This window comes from Somniosus microcephalus, chromosome 15 (assembly GCF_052327205.1).
Source record: "Somniosus microcephalus isolate GS21.2 chromosome 15, FLI_Smic_1.0, whole genome shotgun sequence".
Classification (NCBI taxonomy): Eukaryota; Metazoa; Chordata; class Chondrichthyes; order Squaliformes; family Somniosidae; genus Somniosus; species Somniosus microcephalus.
In genome coordinates, this window is record NC_141001.1 from 35306843 (window position 1) to 35321963 (window position 15121).

Below are 15121 nucleotides of genomic sequence, written 5' to 3' on the forward strand. Positions count from 1 at the left end.
TGTCCGGCTCACCGGTCTATAATTCCCTGTTTTTTCTCTACCACCTTTTTTGAATAATGGGGTAACATTAGCTACCCTCCAATCCATGGGTACTGTTCCAGAGTCTAGCGAGTTCTGGAAGATGACCAGCAATGCATCTACTATCTCTAGGGCCACTTCCTTAATTACCCTCGGATGTAGATTATCAGGCCCTGGGGATTTATCGGCCTTTAATCCTGTCAATTTCCCCAACACCATTTCCCTACAAATACTGATTTCTTTCAGTTCCTCCCTCTCATTATACCCTATGTTCCCCGACATCACTGGGAGGTTATTTGTGTCCTCCTTTGTGAAGACAGAACCAAAATATGTATTTAATTGGTCCGCCATTTCTTTGTTCCCCATTATAAATTCCCCTGATTCTGACTGCAAGGGACCTACGCTTGACTTCACCAATCTTTTTCTCTTCACATATCTATAAAAGCTTTTACAGTCATTTTTATATGTTCCCTGCAAGCTTACTCTCATACTCTATTTCCCCCCTCTTAATCAATCTCTTTGTCCTCCTTTGCTGAATCTTAAACTGCTCCCAATCCTCAGGTTTGTTGCTTTTTTTGGCAAATTTATATGTCCTCTCTTTGGATCTTATGTCATCCCTAATTTCCCTCGTTAGATGGTATACACTGCAGCCACGGTACGCCGGTGGTGGAGGGAGTGAATGTTTAAGGTGGTGGATGGGGTGTCAATCAAGCGGGCTGCTTTGTCCAGGATGGTATCGAGCTTCTTGAGTGTTGGAGGTGCACTCATCCAAGTGGAGAGGATTCCATCACACTCCTTACTTGTGCCTTGTAGATGGTGGAAAGGCTTTGGGGGAGTCAGGAGGTGAGACACTCGCCACAGAATACCCAGCCTCTGACCTGCTCTTGTTGCCACAGTATTTATGTGGCTGGGATTTGGCGATGGTAATGCTGTTGAATGTCAAGGGGAGGTGGTTAGACTCTCGCTTGTTGGAGATAGTCATTGCCTGGCACTTCTGTGGTGCGAATGTTACCTGCCACCTATCAGCCCAAGCCTGAACATTGTCCAGGTCTTGTTGCATGCGGGCATGGACTGCTTCATTATCTGAGGAGTTGTGAATGGTGCTGAACACTGTGCAGTCATCAGCGAACATCCCCATTTCTGACCTTATGATGGAGGGAAGGTCATTGATGAAGCAGCTGAAGATGGTTGGGCCTAGGACACTGCCCTGAGGAACTCCTGCAGCGATGTCCTGGGGCTGTGATGATTGACCTTCAACCACCACAGCTATCTTCCTTTGTGCTAGTTATGACTCCAGCCAGTGGAGCGTTTTCCCCCTGATTCCCATTGACTTCAGTTTTACTAGGACTCCTTGATGCCACACTCGGTCAAATGCTGCCTTGATGTCAAGGGCAGTCACTCTCACCTCACCTCTGGAATTCAGCTCCTTTGTCCATGTTTGGACCAAGGCTGTAATGAGGTCAGGAGCCGAGTGGTCCTGGCAGAACCCAAACTGGGCATCAGTGAGCAGGTTATTGGTGAGTAAGTGCCACTTGATTGCGCTATCGATGACACCTTCCATCACTTTGATGATTGAGAGTAGACTGATGGGGCGTTAATTGGCCGGGTTGGATTTGTCCTGCTTTTTATGGACAGGACATACCTGGGCAGTTTTCCACATTGTCGGATAGATGCCAGTGTTGTAGCTGCACTGGAACAGCTTGGCTAGCGGTGCGGCTAGTTCTGGAGCACAAGTCTTCAGCACGATAGCCGGGATGTTGTCATCCAGCAGTAAACACACTGGATGCTGATCAGAAGTGGAAACTTTAGATTGCTGGTTTTATTTGCCCCTCTCTCCCAAGCCTGGGAAGATAGAGATCAATTATAACACTCCCAACAGTGGGATTTGTTAGCCCAGCAAAATCCAGGGATCAGACCTGGGTCTTTCCTGTTCATTATGGTCACTTGTCACTGGGAGTCCTTTAGTACTTAGAATTCTTTGTAATGATTTGAATTTGAAAAATGACTCTTTGGGAGGATACACCCTCTCTTGAGCCTTTCCCATGACTACAGCCTGCTGCATCCAAGCTACAGCCAATGTCACCTTTACCCATTCCCCCTAGGAAATGAATGGGGATAGTCCAGTAGAGTGTCCGCATCTGATTTTCCTTCTCCTCCCTACCCCTTCATGTACCCCTGCAGTCTGGTACTCCCATTGATGCTTCAATATGTAATGCCACCCAACATTCGGATTCATTTTTAGTATTTTTTTTCTCTATCTCTCTCCCATTCCTATAGGCACTGACACTCACTGAGTTACAGTTCCACATGTGATAACCACCCTCAGTGCCTCCCCCAAGTGTTTAGCCTTAGCCTAGGTGGTGAATCTCAGTAGACTATTCGACCATGGTGAGACATTGCAGCCAAGCCTGATCCTGCCCTTGCCTGCTGGCTGTATGTGCACTTTCTAGCAGAGTCACTAGAGATTTTTTTATTCCCTGTTCCAGGGGTAATGGCTAATATCAGTTTACTCAGCATAGATGAAGGATTGACCCTGGGACCTTTGTGGCCAGTATGGCTCAGGCCCAAACTGGGCAATGCATTTACCAACCAAGTCACCAGGATGCCCCTTGCTTCTTTGAATCACTGTGTATATTCATTCAGTTCCCTCCTTGTACAGTTGTCTATTTAATATTTACATTATGCGAATGTTTCTGATTCACACATTTGGCTCCGGATATGGTTGTGTCCTGATAAATGTTGCCCTTGAAGTAACATTACTTTTTAAGTTGCATTAAGCTGCACTTTATAGTGGTTTTCTTGGTGTTGTATAAAAATAAATTATACCGAGAGTTTGATGTACAAAAATAAATTATACGGAAGGAGTTTGATGTACAAAAATAAATTATACAGTGGGAGTTTGATGTGGAGAGTATTGGAAAGAATGCTTGCATGTTTACTTAATAAGAGTTCAGTCGACAATTGTAAGTAAACTGTATTTTTTTTATGGTTGAAGGTATAATAATTTGTAGTTTTTTTTTTTTTTTTTTAAGTGCCATTAAATTTCCGGGACTGGGAATAGTGGTGTCACTATATGCAGCCCAAAATCTCCTGCTATTGTCTGCTTTACAGTACTGAATTAAACATGCCACCAGAGGGCGATACATACCACTCGCGTTGTAAGCTGGAGCATTTCATATCGTGTACTATTACTATTGAGGCTTGCTCAGTGAATGAGAAACTGAGGATACTTTACAATATTCTTTGTAGCAAATCCTCCGACTGTAACACTTTTTTTATGTGGATTCAAGAGAGCCACATTGGAGTAATGCAGCAATCAGTAAAGAAAAAGTGCTGCATCCTGGAAAATCTATAAATGAGATTTCCATTATAATTCACCATTGAAAGTACACAGTATTCTTTGCTACCATCCTTCATACATCTTTTAGTGTTATTATGCATAGTGGCAATGGCAGAGGATTTAAATTTTTTAAATAAACTGATGTAAAATACTGGGTGGATGTCAGGGTTACAGGTAAAAGCCCAATAAGAACACAAGAACTAGGAGCAGGAGGCGGCCATTTGGCCCTTCGAGCCTGCTCTGTCATTCAATAAGATCATGGCTGATCATCTACTTCATCTCCACTATCCCCATATCCCTTGATTCCCTTAATATTCAAAAATCTATCGATCTCTGTTTTGAATACACTCAACGACTGAGCCTCCACAGCCCTCTGGGATAGAGAATTCCAAAGATTCACCACCCTCTGAGTGAAGAAATTTCTCCTCATCTCAGTTCTAAATGGCTGACCCCTTATTCTGAGACTGAATCTTAGCATTTCTGTGATTGACAGATTGGGTAAACTTCATTCTCGTGATTTATGATATCATCTGAACCCCTTTATTGGATTACTTCCACTCAGTCGATGTTTTCTGTACACAAACCAGAATGGAAGTATATACCACTACCACCCCCACCCCCACCCCCTGGTTAAGTGAAGGGAAGAGAAACATTTTTAATATGTTGGGCCGTAATTTGCAACCCCTACGGGTGGGTACGAGGTGCGCACGCGCCCATAAGGGCCGCGCAAGTTCCGGGTTTAGGCATGCGAAGCGCATGCGCGAAAACCCGGAACTTGCGATCTGTCAAGAATTGATCCGCATCCCCGGGAGATGGGCCTCTGCGGGTGGAGAATTGCGCTGTTTGCCCAGTGAATGCCCCTGAAATTCTTACACCTGGTAAAAGTAGGCATAAGGCCTGCTTTTACCAGCGTAAGAGTTTAAAAAAAATAGAAAAATAAAATGTTATCACTCATTTATACATTAAAAACCCTGCCCAATAAGGTAAGTTTATTTTTAGTCCCGTTAAAACATTTTTTTCAACATACTAAATTTTTATTTAAAATATTTAATTAAATGGCATTTTAATTAATTTTAAATATGTAATTTTGTTTTATTTGTTTCATGTGTTCGTGGGCCAGAAATTCGGGTCTCCACGGGTGAGTAAGCGCTGGGTACTCACATGTAGGCCCAATGAAAGTGCTGGTTTCATGCATGCACTGCGCATGCGCGGGAAACCGGAACTTCCATTCCCTTAAAGGAAGAGGTTCACAGGTCGAACGCGTGCGGCGGAGAGGCAGCACATGCGCCTGGAACTTCAGTTTTTATTGCAGGTTTCTCCGGGAGGGTAAGTCTCCAGGAGCTACGCTTTTAAAAAGCAGTCGCAAGGCCTGTTTTTAACAAGGTAAGTGGTGAATTAAGTAATTAAAACATTTTTTCCACAGGTTTATTATTTTTAAATACTTTAAAGAAAGATAAGTTTATTTTTAGCCCTGTTAAAAACTGTAATTAATTTTTTTAAAAATTTAAATTATTGTTTAAAATAGTTATTTTATGTAATTTATAGTCATTTTAAAAATGTGATTTTTAAAACATTTTATTTGACATTTTAGTTATGCTTTGGGGCTGAACTGTATTCATAGATTTGACAGGTCTTCCTGTCAAATCTATGAATAGAGATTTCCTGCTACGATTGGCTCTCCATGGCCCATGTGATCCCAGGGGACGCTTCGAACTAACTGCGCCCCTGGGATACGCAAGCACTGCGCGCCGGCAGTTGGAGGAGGCTCGGGATCGGAATCCCACGCAGGCCCACAACTCAACGGCCGGCACGCTAGGTAAGTGCAGGTCGGAGGCTTGCACCCGCGGGAAGCCTCCGACCCGAATTTCTGGGCCCGTGTATTTTTTAAGTATGAATGGGGATTCCCTTCTTTTATTGGTTGGGCCGGCCCACGTGATCCCAGGGGAGGTTGCGAACTGTGTGCGCCCCTGGGATACGCTGGCCTCTGCCCCGTGGGTACTCGGAGAGGCCCAGGACTGCGAATCGACGAACCATCTGGACCGCCAAGTAAATTTGTAGATTTTTTGCAGGGCGGAGGTATCCCGGCTGCGGGAAGCCCCTGGCCGCAAATTTTGGGCCAACGTGTTTTACTGATGTGATTGCCCTGCACACGTCACTCACATTTTTGTTGCTCGTGAGTCATGGAGCCATTCACCCCAATAGAATGTGAAACTATATTCTATCGTCCCTCCCAATGCAATATCCTGTATTTGCTCGCAGTTTTCAAAGAGAGCTTGAAATTGCTCAACAAGAATTTGTACAAAAGAGTTGATTATGTTCAATAACACTTGATATTCCATTTGTTTTCTCATTTTATATAGTTTGTGCCAAACCAAAAGAAATCCCGGTCCGATACCTTGCATCCGATGCAGACAGGTACACTCAGTTGTTGCTTGATTAAATCAGCCATTTTCTGTTGTGTGATTGCGAGATTAAATGTATCTCTTTTTGAAATGTTCCAGCTTCACTGTTACTGCTGACGGCTGCAAAGTTGTGTTGCCCTGCGGGATTGAAATCCACTTCCCACCTGAAGCGGTTTCCGCGGCAGTGATCTTTTGTAGCGTCACCGCCCCTGACCCACAGCAGGTGAAACTAAGGCATCATGACTTCTTATTGAGCCGGGTCCTGGAACTTCTACCTCACGGAATACAGTTTGAAAAGGTACAAACTTTTGACTAAATCGGTAGATTTTTGCCTGGCGTTGCTCATATAGTAAGTCGATTGGTACACCTTTGCTGTTGCTGACTATGAGGTGATAATGGGTTAGTGGTTGTGGAGATACTTAAAGTGATGTCATAGCATTCACAAGCTATTTAAGGAGAAGGAAGGCCATCCTGCCCATTCATGCCCAAGCTCATCCTTCCTTCCTGAAAGCTCTTTGGAGCATCCAGTTGATTTTAAAATGATTCCAGGGTTTTCACCTCTATCTAGAAGTCCATAAATCGATTCCACGTATTGATCAAGAAGGAATTCCCGATATCTGTCCTAAATTTGCCTTTATCTTTTCCATAACGTTAACTATCTTATATACATCTGTAAGATTGTCTGTCCGACCCTCCTTTCGAGGATAGATAGCCCAAGCTTCTCCAATCTTTCCTCGTAACTTAGACTTTTGACACTAGTCTTTGTGTGCCTCAGTGGATCGAGTTGAAGATCCTAATCCTAGCCTTGAAAGCCCTTTGTGTTCTCACTGCACTCTATGCATGAAGTCTTCTCCAACTCTTTGCCACAACCCCGCACCCTTTGCTCTTCTTACTCCGCTTAATTACTTGTTCCTCCCCGCCCCCCCCCCTCACCCCGTGCTTCACCATCACAGAGGATGTTCCTCTGACCTCCTGGAGTTCTCTCCGCAAACCACTTTGCCTTGCTACCTCTCTGTCAACTTTCAAAAGCTTACTGTATCCTGTAGTGTGCCTTCAGTCCCCTAAAACTGACTTCCTGTTTAGTGCCTACTGTCTCTTCTTGCTAAGCGCTTTGAGATATTCTTTTATGTGGAAAGTACCAAAGAAATGCCGGTTATTTTACAGGATGATTAGTATGAGGAAAGTGAAAATGATTTTTTAAAATCACAATTCCAAAGCATGGAAAATCCTTGCCAGAAAATTTGGTTTGGAATTTAGTGATGGTGAATTATACACAAATAAATCTACGAGCTGTGGGTTGAACAGACTTTTTTCTGATCTGTTGACCATTAGTATGAAGTGGATGCTTGAGCTGTCACAAGTCTGTACTGTGCGAATATTGAGTTGACCTTCAGGTTGTAGTGGTGAACTGTTGATCCAAGTGTGTGTATATTGTACAAAAATATTACTTTAAAAGGCAAGTTATTGGTCGAGGCTATACCTGATTTAAAATCATTTCCCCTTTGGCAGGAAGTGCTTATCTGGATGCCATATGTTCCTCCTCGGTCTGACTGCAGAAGGGAGGTTGTGATGCGAACATTTAGTGAGAGCTGGAGTGATCTGGATACCAAGGTGTTCAAGGTATTTTCCTCACTGTGGAGTTAATCAGTTATGTTCATATTTTCAAAGATGTGTTTAAAATGGGACGTTTGTTTATCCGAGTTGTCCTTTAAATACGAAGGGGGAGAAATTCAGTATAGCTCCGTTTGGGGCGCTAACTTCACCGGGGCGCTAACCGGAAAAATTAGCGCCCCCCGCTCCGGTAATTGGTCGGTTGTGCCCCAAAGGGAAGCGGGGCGCTACTGGAGGCGCCCCGCCTCCCTCTTGGCGCTGCGAGTGAATATCGTGGCGCTACGTGCCGCAGCGCCACATGCTGCGGCACGTCGCGCTGCGGTATTGCAGGCCATCCTCCCCTTCTTAAAGGGGAGGGGCCTTGTGTAGCGCGATCTGGAGCCCAGCTGGGCCCCCGGTGATCGGGAGTGCAGGCAAAAGAGCCCGGCACCCAAGAGAAGGGCCGGGCTCTTGGAGCGCAGCCGGCACTCCGCGGGGGGGGGGGGGGAGCTGGTGGGTTCCGGGGGACGGGAGCGCAGGCAGGTGCTGGCAGGCGGCCAACAACAAAAATGGCCGCCCAGCACCTCGCCTTTAATTTGCGCCTCCCCGGCCGCAGGTACGTCACCCTGACCCTGTCGGACATAGCATCCGGCGGTAAATCAGGGGGCGCACCCGAAGATCGCGGCCGGGGCGTGAGCGGGGCGCTGCACACACCGTTGACGTCATCGCCAGCGGCGCAGCGCTAACGGTTAGCGCCACCACTAACCTCCCGCTGAATTTGGCGGGAGGCGTGGGCAGTGCCGCGCCCAGGCGCCAGTTGGTTTGCGACCCACTTAGCGCCCTCTTCAGGCGCTAACTGGTGGCACAACCAACTGAATTTTCCCCCTAAATGTTACAACCGGAACTATCCGTACACTTATTCGTGTCTCTCACTTGTCCTTGGTTACCATAATTTATGCTTTCAAAATTATTGAGAGAGACTGCCTGGGAGTAGATTAGATAATGTCGGCCATGACAAGCTATTTCACCTTGTCCAGAATAGTAGGACCAGAGGACATGTCTGCGCTCAAAGGGGGGTAAATTCAAAACTAATCTACGGAAACAATATTTCAGTGAGAGAGTGGCCAATCTATGGAACAGACTCCCCAGGGAGACCGTGAAAGCCAATAGCATTGATTCATTGAATTAGATAGATTTCTTTCAGAAAATAACGGTATAGCAGTAATTTGAGACATGGCGTGGTAAGTGTAGGATGCTTGGGAAGAAAAAAGTGACTTTGGACCTATGGTTCCTAAAGCTCTCCACCACTGGGGTTTTCCTCACCTCATGTCTGGGTCTGTTGTAGACTATGTGATAGAGATTGATTGCCATGACTAGTCAACAACTCCATTATCATTGTATCATGTGACTACCGAAGGTGAACAAAGTGGGCCTTGGTCTTTTCTTGGCTAGCAATTCCTATGTTTCTGTATAGAAATTTCTCTGAAGTGACATCATGAAGTTCTGTTCCTGTCTATAAATAGAGCCGGGGGTGTTTAGTGCTCAAAACCCACCAGGTCCAGCGTTAATGTTACTGGACACCAGCCAATGTTATACGTATTTCCTTTATATAGCATTTAAACTTTATAGGATAACTCAATAGATTGTTCTTTCCCTTTAATGTAGAGAACTGTAGATACCTGACAGTGATTGCAAGGCAGTAATGGAGCGCACTGAATCACTAAAGATGGTGCAAATATGACTTCCCCCATGTGACTGGTCTTGGTGACACTGCTGTGAAAAGGTATTAAGCTGAGGCAATCCTTTCCCCACAAGGAGGCAGAGAATATCGAGGACAGCATTGTTCACGAGTCACCCTTGATGTGCAGTTTATAGTTAAGAACAGTAATGGTGGAGACTTCGGAGCAGTTTTCCCTCTGTCAGGAGTGTGTCTAGCAAGTTAAAGTTTGGACAATAGCTGATCAATTGGCCACCCCCACCATAATATCCCTAGGTGTCGAGTGCAGACACCAGTCTTGTCGACATCATTGGGCATGCTGCTTCCTAGCTTCTAGATCAGTGTACGGAAACAAAATAGAAATGCATGGGCTTTCTGTGAATCCCTCTATCTGATTTCTCTTCAGCTAACAAGAAAATCCTGAAATGTACTTTACAATTGGTCGAATTGCTTAGAGTAGTGGGGGGGGAGGCGGGGGGGACTCTGTGTCGTGCAGAGGGGCAGAGCTCTGCATACACTGTGCACACATTCCCTTTCTCCTGGTCTCTGCTGGGTGCGTGGCTGAGGGAGACCAGGCAAGAGCGGAGTAAATATAAGCGGGACAAAATTGCGTGGTGGCCCTATTCTGTTTTTGTCAGATGTTGGTGCCAGCCATGGCTGCTGGTTGCTCCATTTCATAGATGCATGATGATATTAATGATGTAGGATTTATAAATGCAACATTATAGCTGCAGGTCTATTGCAAAATAATCTACAACTAATCAATTTGAACTTTCTATTATATTATAAAGCAGGGCTGCTGTACGAATATTAATTATGTAAAAATACAAGGGAATTTTATTGGTACATTTTATAATGGGTCCTTTCAGATGCCTAAAGACTACAATGATCAGACAAATATATGACACTGTGTATAAAGTTGTTGAATACTTATTTATTGCACCAATGAAGGGGACCTTATGATTCACAGTCAAAGTTATCCGTGAATTGTTCAGGTCTCTTTCACAAGTAAAGTAAACATTGTGTTCATCAACTTTCTATGCAGTATTTTATTTGAAAACCTTTTGGGTGGTAGAAAGTTTTAAAAGTTTGTTATGAATGCAGTTTTGGGTCAGTATTGTATTAGCTTCATTCGTGCTTTGCGGTACAGTGCAATCTGTTATGTCAGCCAGAATGAGTCATTCTCACAACGTACTCTGCCATCATTTGGAGACAACACACTGATGGAATGCATTCTTCCTCTATTTGGATATGGTCTTGGCTGGGGAGGTTTGCTTCAGTCAGTTTCTTCTGGTATTGATTGTACAAGTCCATTATGGACTGTACAGTATGTCTTTCTCTTGTGGTCAGTTATGTGACACTGGTGAGCTTTTTATTTTTGCTTGCATCACATTTGTTGATGCTGCGGAATTCTTCAAGGGTAGTCATGGTGATGGAGTTCCTATGGTTACGACAAGAGTTCACTGGTGCCAAGAGCCAGCACATGATAGATCTTTACCATCTGTTTGTGGAATAAATTCCATTTTCCACTACAACCATAACATCCATATCTCCCATACTGCTCTGGATCCAGTGAATTAATTATATGTTTATAATTTTATCTGCAAAATACCAATATTTAAGAAAGAAGAAACCTCATCATCCATACTTTTAGTTACAAAGAATTCATTCTTTCCCCATTTCTGTTTAAATTAGCTCAAATAAATTGGCTCATAAATAAGTGCGATAGAGAAGTATAATACAGCACGTGATAGACAGGAACGACTCTCACATCTATCGTTTTTAATTTTGAGGCTGCATTTTTGTTGAAGACCTCACACAAACAAATGAAATTCTAGTGTAGAAATGGTTTGTGGATTTACATGGTTACTGTGCGGTTAAATTCACGTGTGGCCTGCTGCTTTTTACAGTGATTTTTTTCTTTTTTGCAAACCAATCTTTCCCTTTATAGTCACAATATATGGCCTGCTGCAGTGTGCTCCATTTCTCCTGGTTTCTTGTCATTTCTCGGCTGAAGGAGAATAAATGCACTGTCCCCCTTGAGGGAACCCGACTGTTCTCTTCTGTGGACCCCAACATAAAGGTGATCTTTCCACCCGGGGCAGTGAATGAGTCTCGCAGTGTGAAAATGCAGGTTTGTGTATCATGTTTAATTTTAAACCCTGGCAATAAAGCTATGTCTAACATCATCTCTGTCCAGTAAACAGAATGTTTTGTTTTGTAATTGTTGTATTTATATCCAATTTTTTACTCAACCAGACCCTTCTAAACATGGCCTTGAATTGAAATGCAGGTGTTGCCGGTTGCTGTAGAGGAGTTGCAGGAGCTGAGAGAGGATCAGGGCTGTGTGGCAAGTCCTTTGCTATTTTTGTCACAGAATTCAATTGACAACTTCCTGAAACCAGTCAAGATTCAGCTTCCATTACCTACTGGGGTCACAGGTCAGTGTTTTAATACCACTGTAGAAATGAATGTTACAATAGCAGTGTGTTTGCGAGATCTGATGGTGTGATGGTCTTGTTTCATCTCTGGTGTCTGGATTCAAATCTAAATGGAACAGTTTTAAAGGGGGTGCAGAGACCTGGGGGGGGTGGGGGGGGGGGGTGTACACAAGTCTTTGAAGGTGGCAGGACAAGTTGAGAAGGATGTTAAAAGGGCATAGGGGATCCTGGGCTGTATAAACAGAGGCACAGAGTACAAAAGCAAGGAAGTTATGCTAAACCTTTGTAAAACACTGGTTAGGCCCCAGCTGGAGTATTTTTGCCAATTCTGGGCACTCCCCTTAGGAAGAATCTCAAGGCCTTAGAGAGGGTGCAGAGGAGATTTACTAGAATGGCATCGGATAGAAAAACTTCAGTTACATGGAAAGACTAGAGAAACTGGGGCTGTTCTCCACTTTTTAAGAATGGGCAAGAGAGGGAAACCACGGAATTATAGACCAGTTAGCTTAACATCTGTTGTCGGGGAAATTGCTAGAGTCTATAATTAAGGATAGGATGACTAAACACCTTGAAAATTTTTAGCTGATCAGAGAGCCAGCATGGATTTATGAAAGGTAGGTCACTCATGCCTGATGAACCTGATTAAATTCTTTGAAGAGGTGACTAAAGTAGTGGACAGGGGAATGTCTATGGATGTTATTTATACGGACTTGCAGAAGGCATTTGATAAAGTCCCTCATAAGAGACTGTTAACTAAAGTTGAAGCCCATGGAATTGAGGGCAAATTATTGACCTGGTTAGGAAATTGACTGAGCGGCAGGAGACAGAGAGTAGGGATAATGGGCAGGTACTCTAATTGGCAAGATGTGACTAGTGGTGTCCCGTAGGGATCTGTGTTTGGGGCCTCGGCTATTCACCGTATTTATTAACGACTTACATAATGGGATAGAAAGCCACATCCAAATTTGCTGATGACACAAAGATAGGCGGCATTATAGGCAGTGTAGACGAAAGCATAAAATTACAAAGGGATATTGATAGATTAAGTGAATGGGCAAAACTGTGGCAAATGGATTTCAATATAGGCAAATGTGAGGTCATCCACTTTGGATCTAAAAAGGTTAGAACAGGGTACTTTCTAAATGGTGAAAAGCTAAAAACAGTGGAGGTCCAAAGAGACTTCGGGGGGTCCAGGTACATAGATCATTAAAATGTCATGAACAGGAACAGAAAATAATCAAAAAGGCGAATGGAATGTTGGCCTTTATATCTAGAGGACTAGAGTACAAGGGGGCAGAAGTTATGCTGCAGTTATACAAAGTCCTGGTTAGACCACACCTGGAGTATTGTGAGCAGTTCTGGGCACCACACCTTAGGAAGGATATATTGGCCTTGGAGGGAGTGCAGCGTAGGTTTAACAGAATGATACCCAGACTTCAAGGGTTAAGTTACGAGGAGAGATTACACAAATTAGGGTTGTATTCCCTAGAATTTACAAGGTTAAAGGGTGATTTGATCGAAGTTTTCAAGATATTAAGGGGAACAGATAGGGTAGATAGAGAGAAACTATTTCCGGTGGTTGGGGATTCTAGGACTAGGGGGCATGGTCTAAAAATTAGAGCCAGACCTTTCAGGAGTGAATTTAGGAAACCCCTCTATACACAAAGGGTGGTAGAAGTTTGGAACTCTCTTTTGCAAATGGCAATTGATGCTCGATCAATTGTTAATTTTAAATCTGAGATTTATAGATTTGTGTTAACCAAAGGTATAAGGGATATGTAGTGTCCGTGTGTAGATAAAGACACTGAAGACAGGAGTTGGTTCATAGGTATTTACTAAGCAAGTCTGGGGGGGGGGGGTTTCTAAAGGATATACACAATACACAGGCTTATATAGCCCAAGTGGCAATTACCGGCATTACGCACACCTGGGGCTCTTAAAGGCACATACACCATAATTGCTCTTAAAGGCACATACACCACAATTCCTCCCCTTCTAGCTAACTAGTACATCATATTTTAAGTAATTATTAATTACATGTTATATGCAAAATAATATACATTGCTGTATTAATTAATTATAAGTTAGTCTCTCAGGAGGCTTCCTGACTCGGTCCGGATAACGCCTCGGGGGTGTAGTAGTTTCTGGTGGTGTAGTAGGTTCTTCTGGCAAGGCTGATTCGGCTTGAAGGCCAGTGTCGGGTTCATCGGGCTCCAGTATCACCGGATCGGAGGTAGATATGGGTATCTCTACTTCATCGTTAGATGTATAGAGTGGTGGTGTAGGTTGTCCCTTTTCGGATGACTTGATGATTTGGTCAGCATGGCGCCTTATTATGCTGTCTCCGATGTCCACGGTATACATCAGTGGTCCTAATCGTGTGCAGATAGTTCCAGGCTGCCATTTCTCGGTACGGTAGTCCCGGGCCAAAACCGGTTGGCCTATCTGGAAGGCCCTAGTTGGCCTTTCATTCATGCCCTGAAACTGCCGGTTCTCCACGTCCCTTCGGATGTTGGGCTTGACCAAATCCAGCCGGCATCTTAGGTTTCTATTGTAGAACATCATGGCGGGAGTTTGGTTAGTAACCATATGCGTTGCATTCCTATATGCAAATAAGAAGTTATCCACCTTGTGCTGAAGTTTTATGTCTTCATTACCCATGGCCTTCTTGAAGGTCTGGACAAACCTTTCAGCCAATCCATTGGTGGCGGGATGGTATGGGGCGGACGTGTAGTGCTTTACCCCATTGTTCTTTAAGAACTTTCTGAATTCTTCGGACACAAATTGCGGTCCATTATCAGAACATATCTGCTCCGGCAGCCCATTCCTGGCAAATATGGTCCTTAATACTGTGATGGTTTTTTCCGTGGTGGTGGAGGACATCTTTATTACCTCCGGCCACTTGGAGTGTGCATCAACTGCGATTAAGAACATTGAGTCCATAAATGGACCAGCAAAGTCGATGTGCACCCTTTGCCAGGGAGATGAGGGCCACTCCCATGGATGTAGAGGGGCCTGTGGCGGAACATTTTGGACCTTCTGGCATCCTAGGCAGCTCTTGGTCATGTCTTCGATGTCTCCATCGATACCTGGCCACCATACAAACGCCCTAGCTAGGTTCTTCATTTTCACTCCACCCAGATGCCCCTCGTGAAGCTCCTTTAGCACTTTATCCTGGAGTTTGGGTGGAATCACCACTCTGGATCCACACATCAAGGTTCCTCGGCACACTGACAGCTGTTCTCTTCTTTGCGAGAATGCTGGCAACAGTGGTTCGCCATGTGCTGGCCATCCCTTCACTGTTAAATCGTAGACCCGTGAGAGAGTAGGGTCATTTCTTGTCTCCCTTTCAATGGCAGAATTTGTCACCGGTAGACATTCCACTATGGTAGAGTGGAATATCTCTACTGGGTCTACTGTAGGTGCCTCTTCTATCGTTGGCAACGGTAGGCGCGATAAACCGTCAGCATTCCCATGCTGTTTTGACCCTTTGTATTCAATGTTGTATTGGTGTGCCCCTAGAAAAAGGGACCACCTCTGTAGTCTTTGTGCCGTCATAATGGGGACACCTTTTTTAGGGTTGAACATGGAGATGAGGGGTTGATGGTCAGTC

The 15121-nt window shown here is 44.3% G+C and overlaps 1 protein-coding gene across 2 annotated transcripts in view; it reads left to right on the forward strand.

Moving 5' to 3' along the window:
- The window catches only part of pidd1 (p53-induced death domain protein 1), a 109405-nt gene that overhangs the window by 17236 nt on the left and 77048 nt on the right, over positions 1 to 15121 (forward strand). For both annotated transcript variants that reach the window (XR_015080964.1, XM_086007644.1), the window contains exons 5-9: positions 5719 to 5773; positions 5860 to 6058; positions 7270 to 7380; positions 11019 to 11201; positions 11361 to 11508. Coding sequence is in view for 1 of the 2 variants with exons in the window: in XM_086007644.1 (XP_085863770.1) it covers positions 5719 to 5773; positions 5860 to 6058; positions 7270 to 7380; positions 11019 to 11201; positions 11361 to 11508 (696 nt within the window). In the remaining variant the exon portion in view is untranslated. The remainder of the gene's footprint in view (positions 1 to 5718; positions 5774 to 5859; positions 6059 to 7269; positions 7381 to 11018; positions 11202 to 11360; positions 11509 to 15121) is intronic.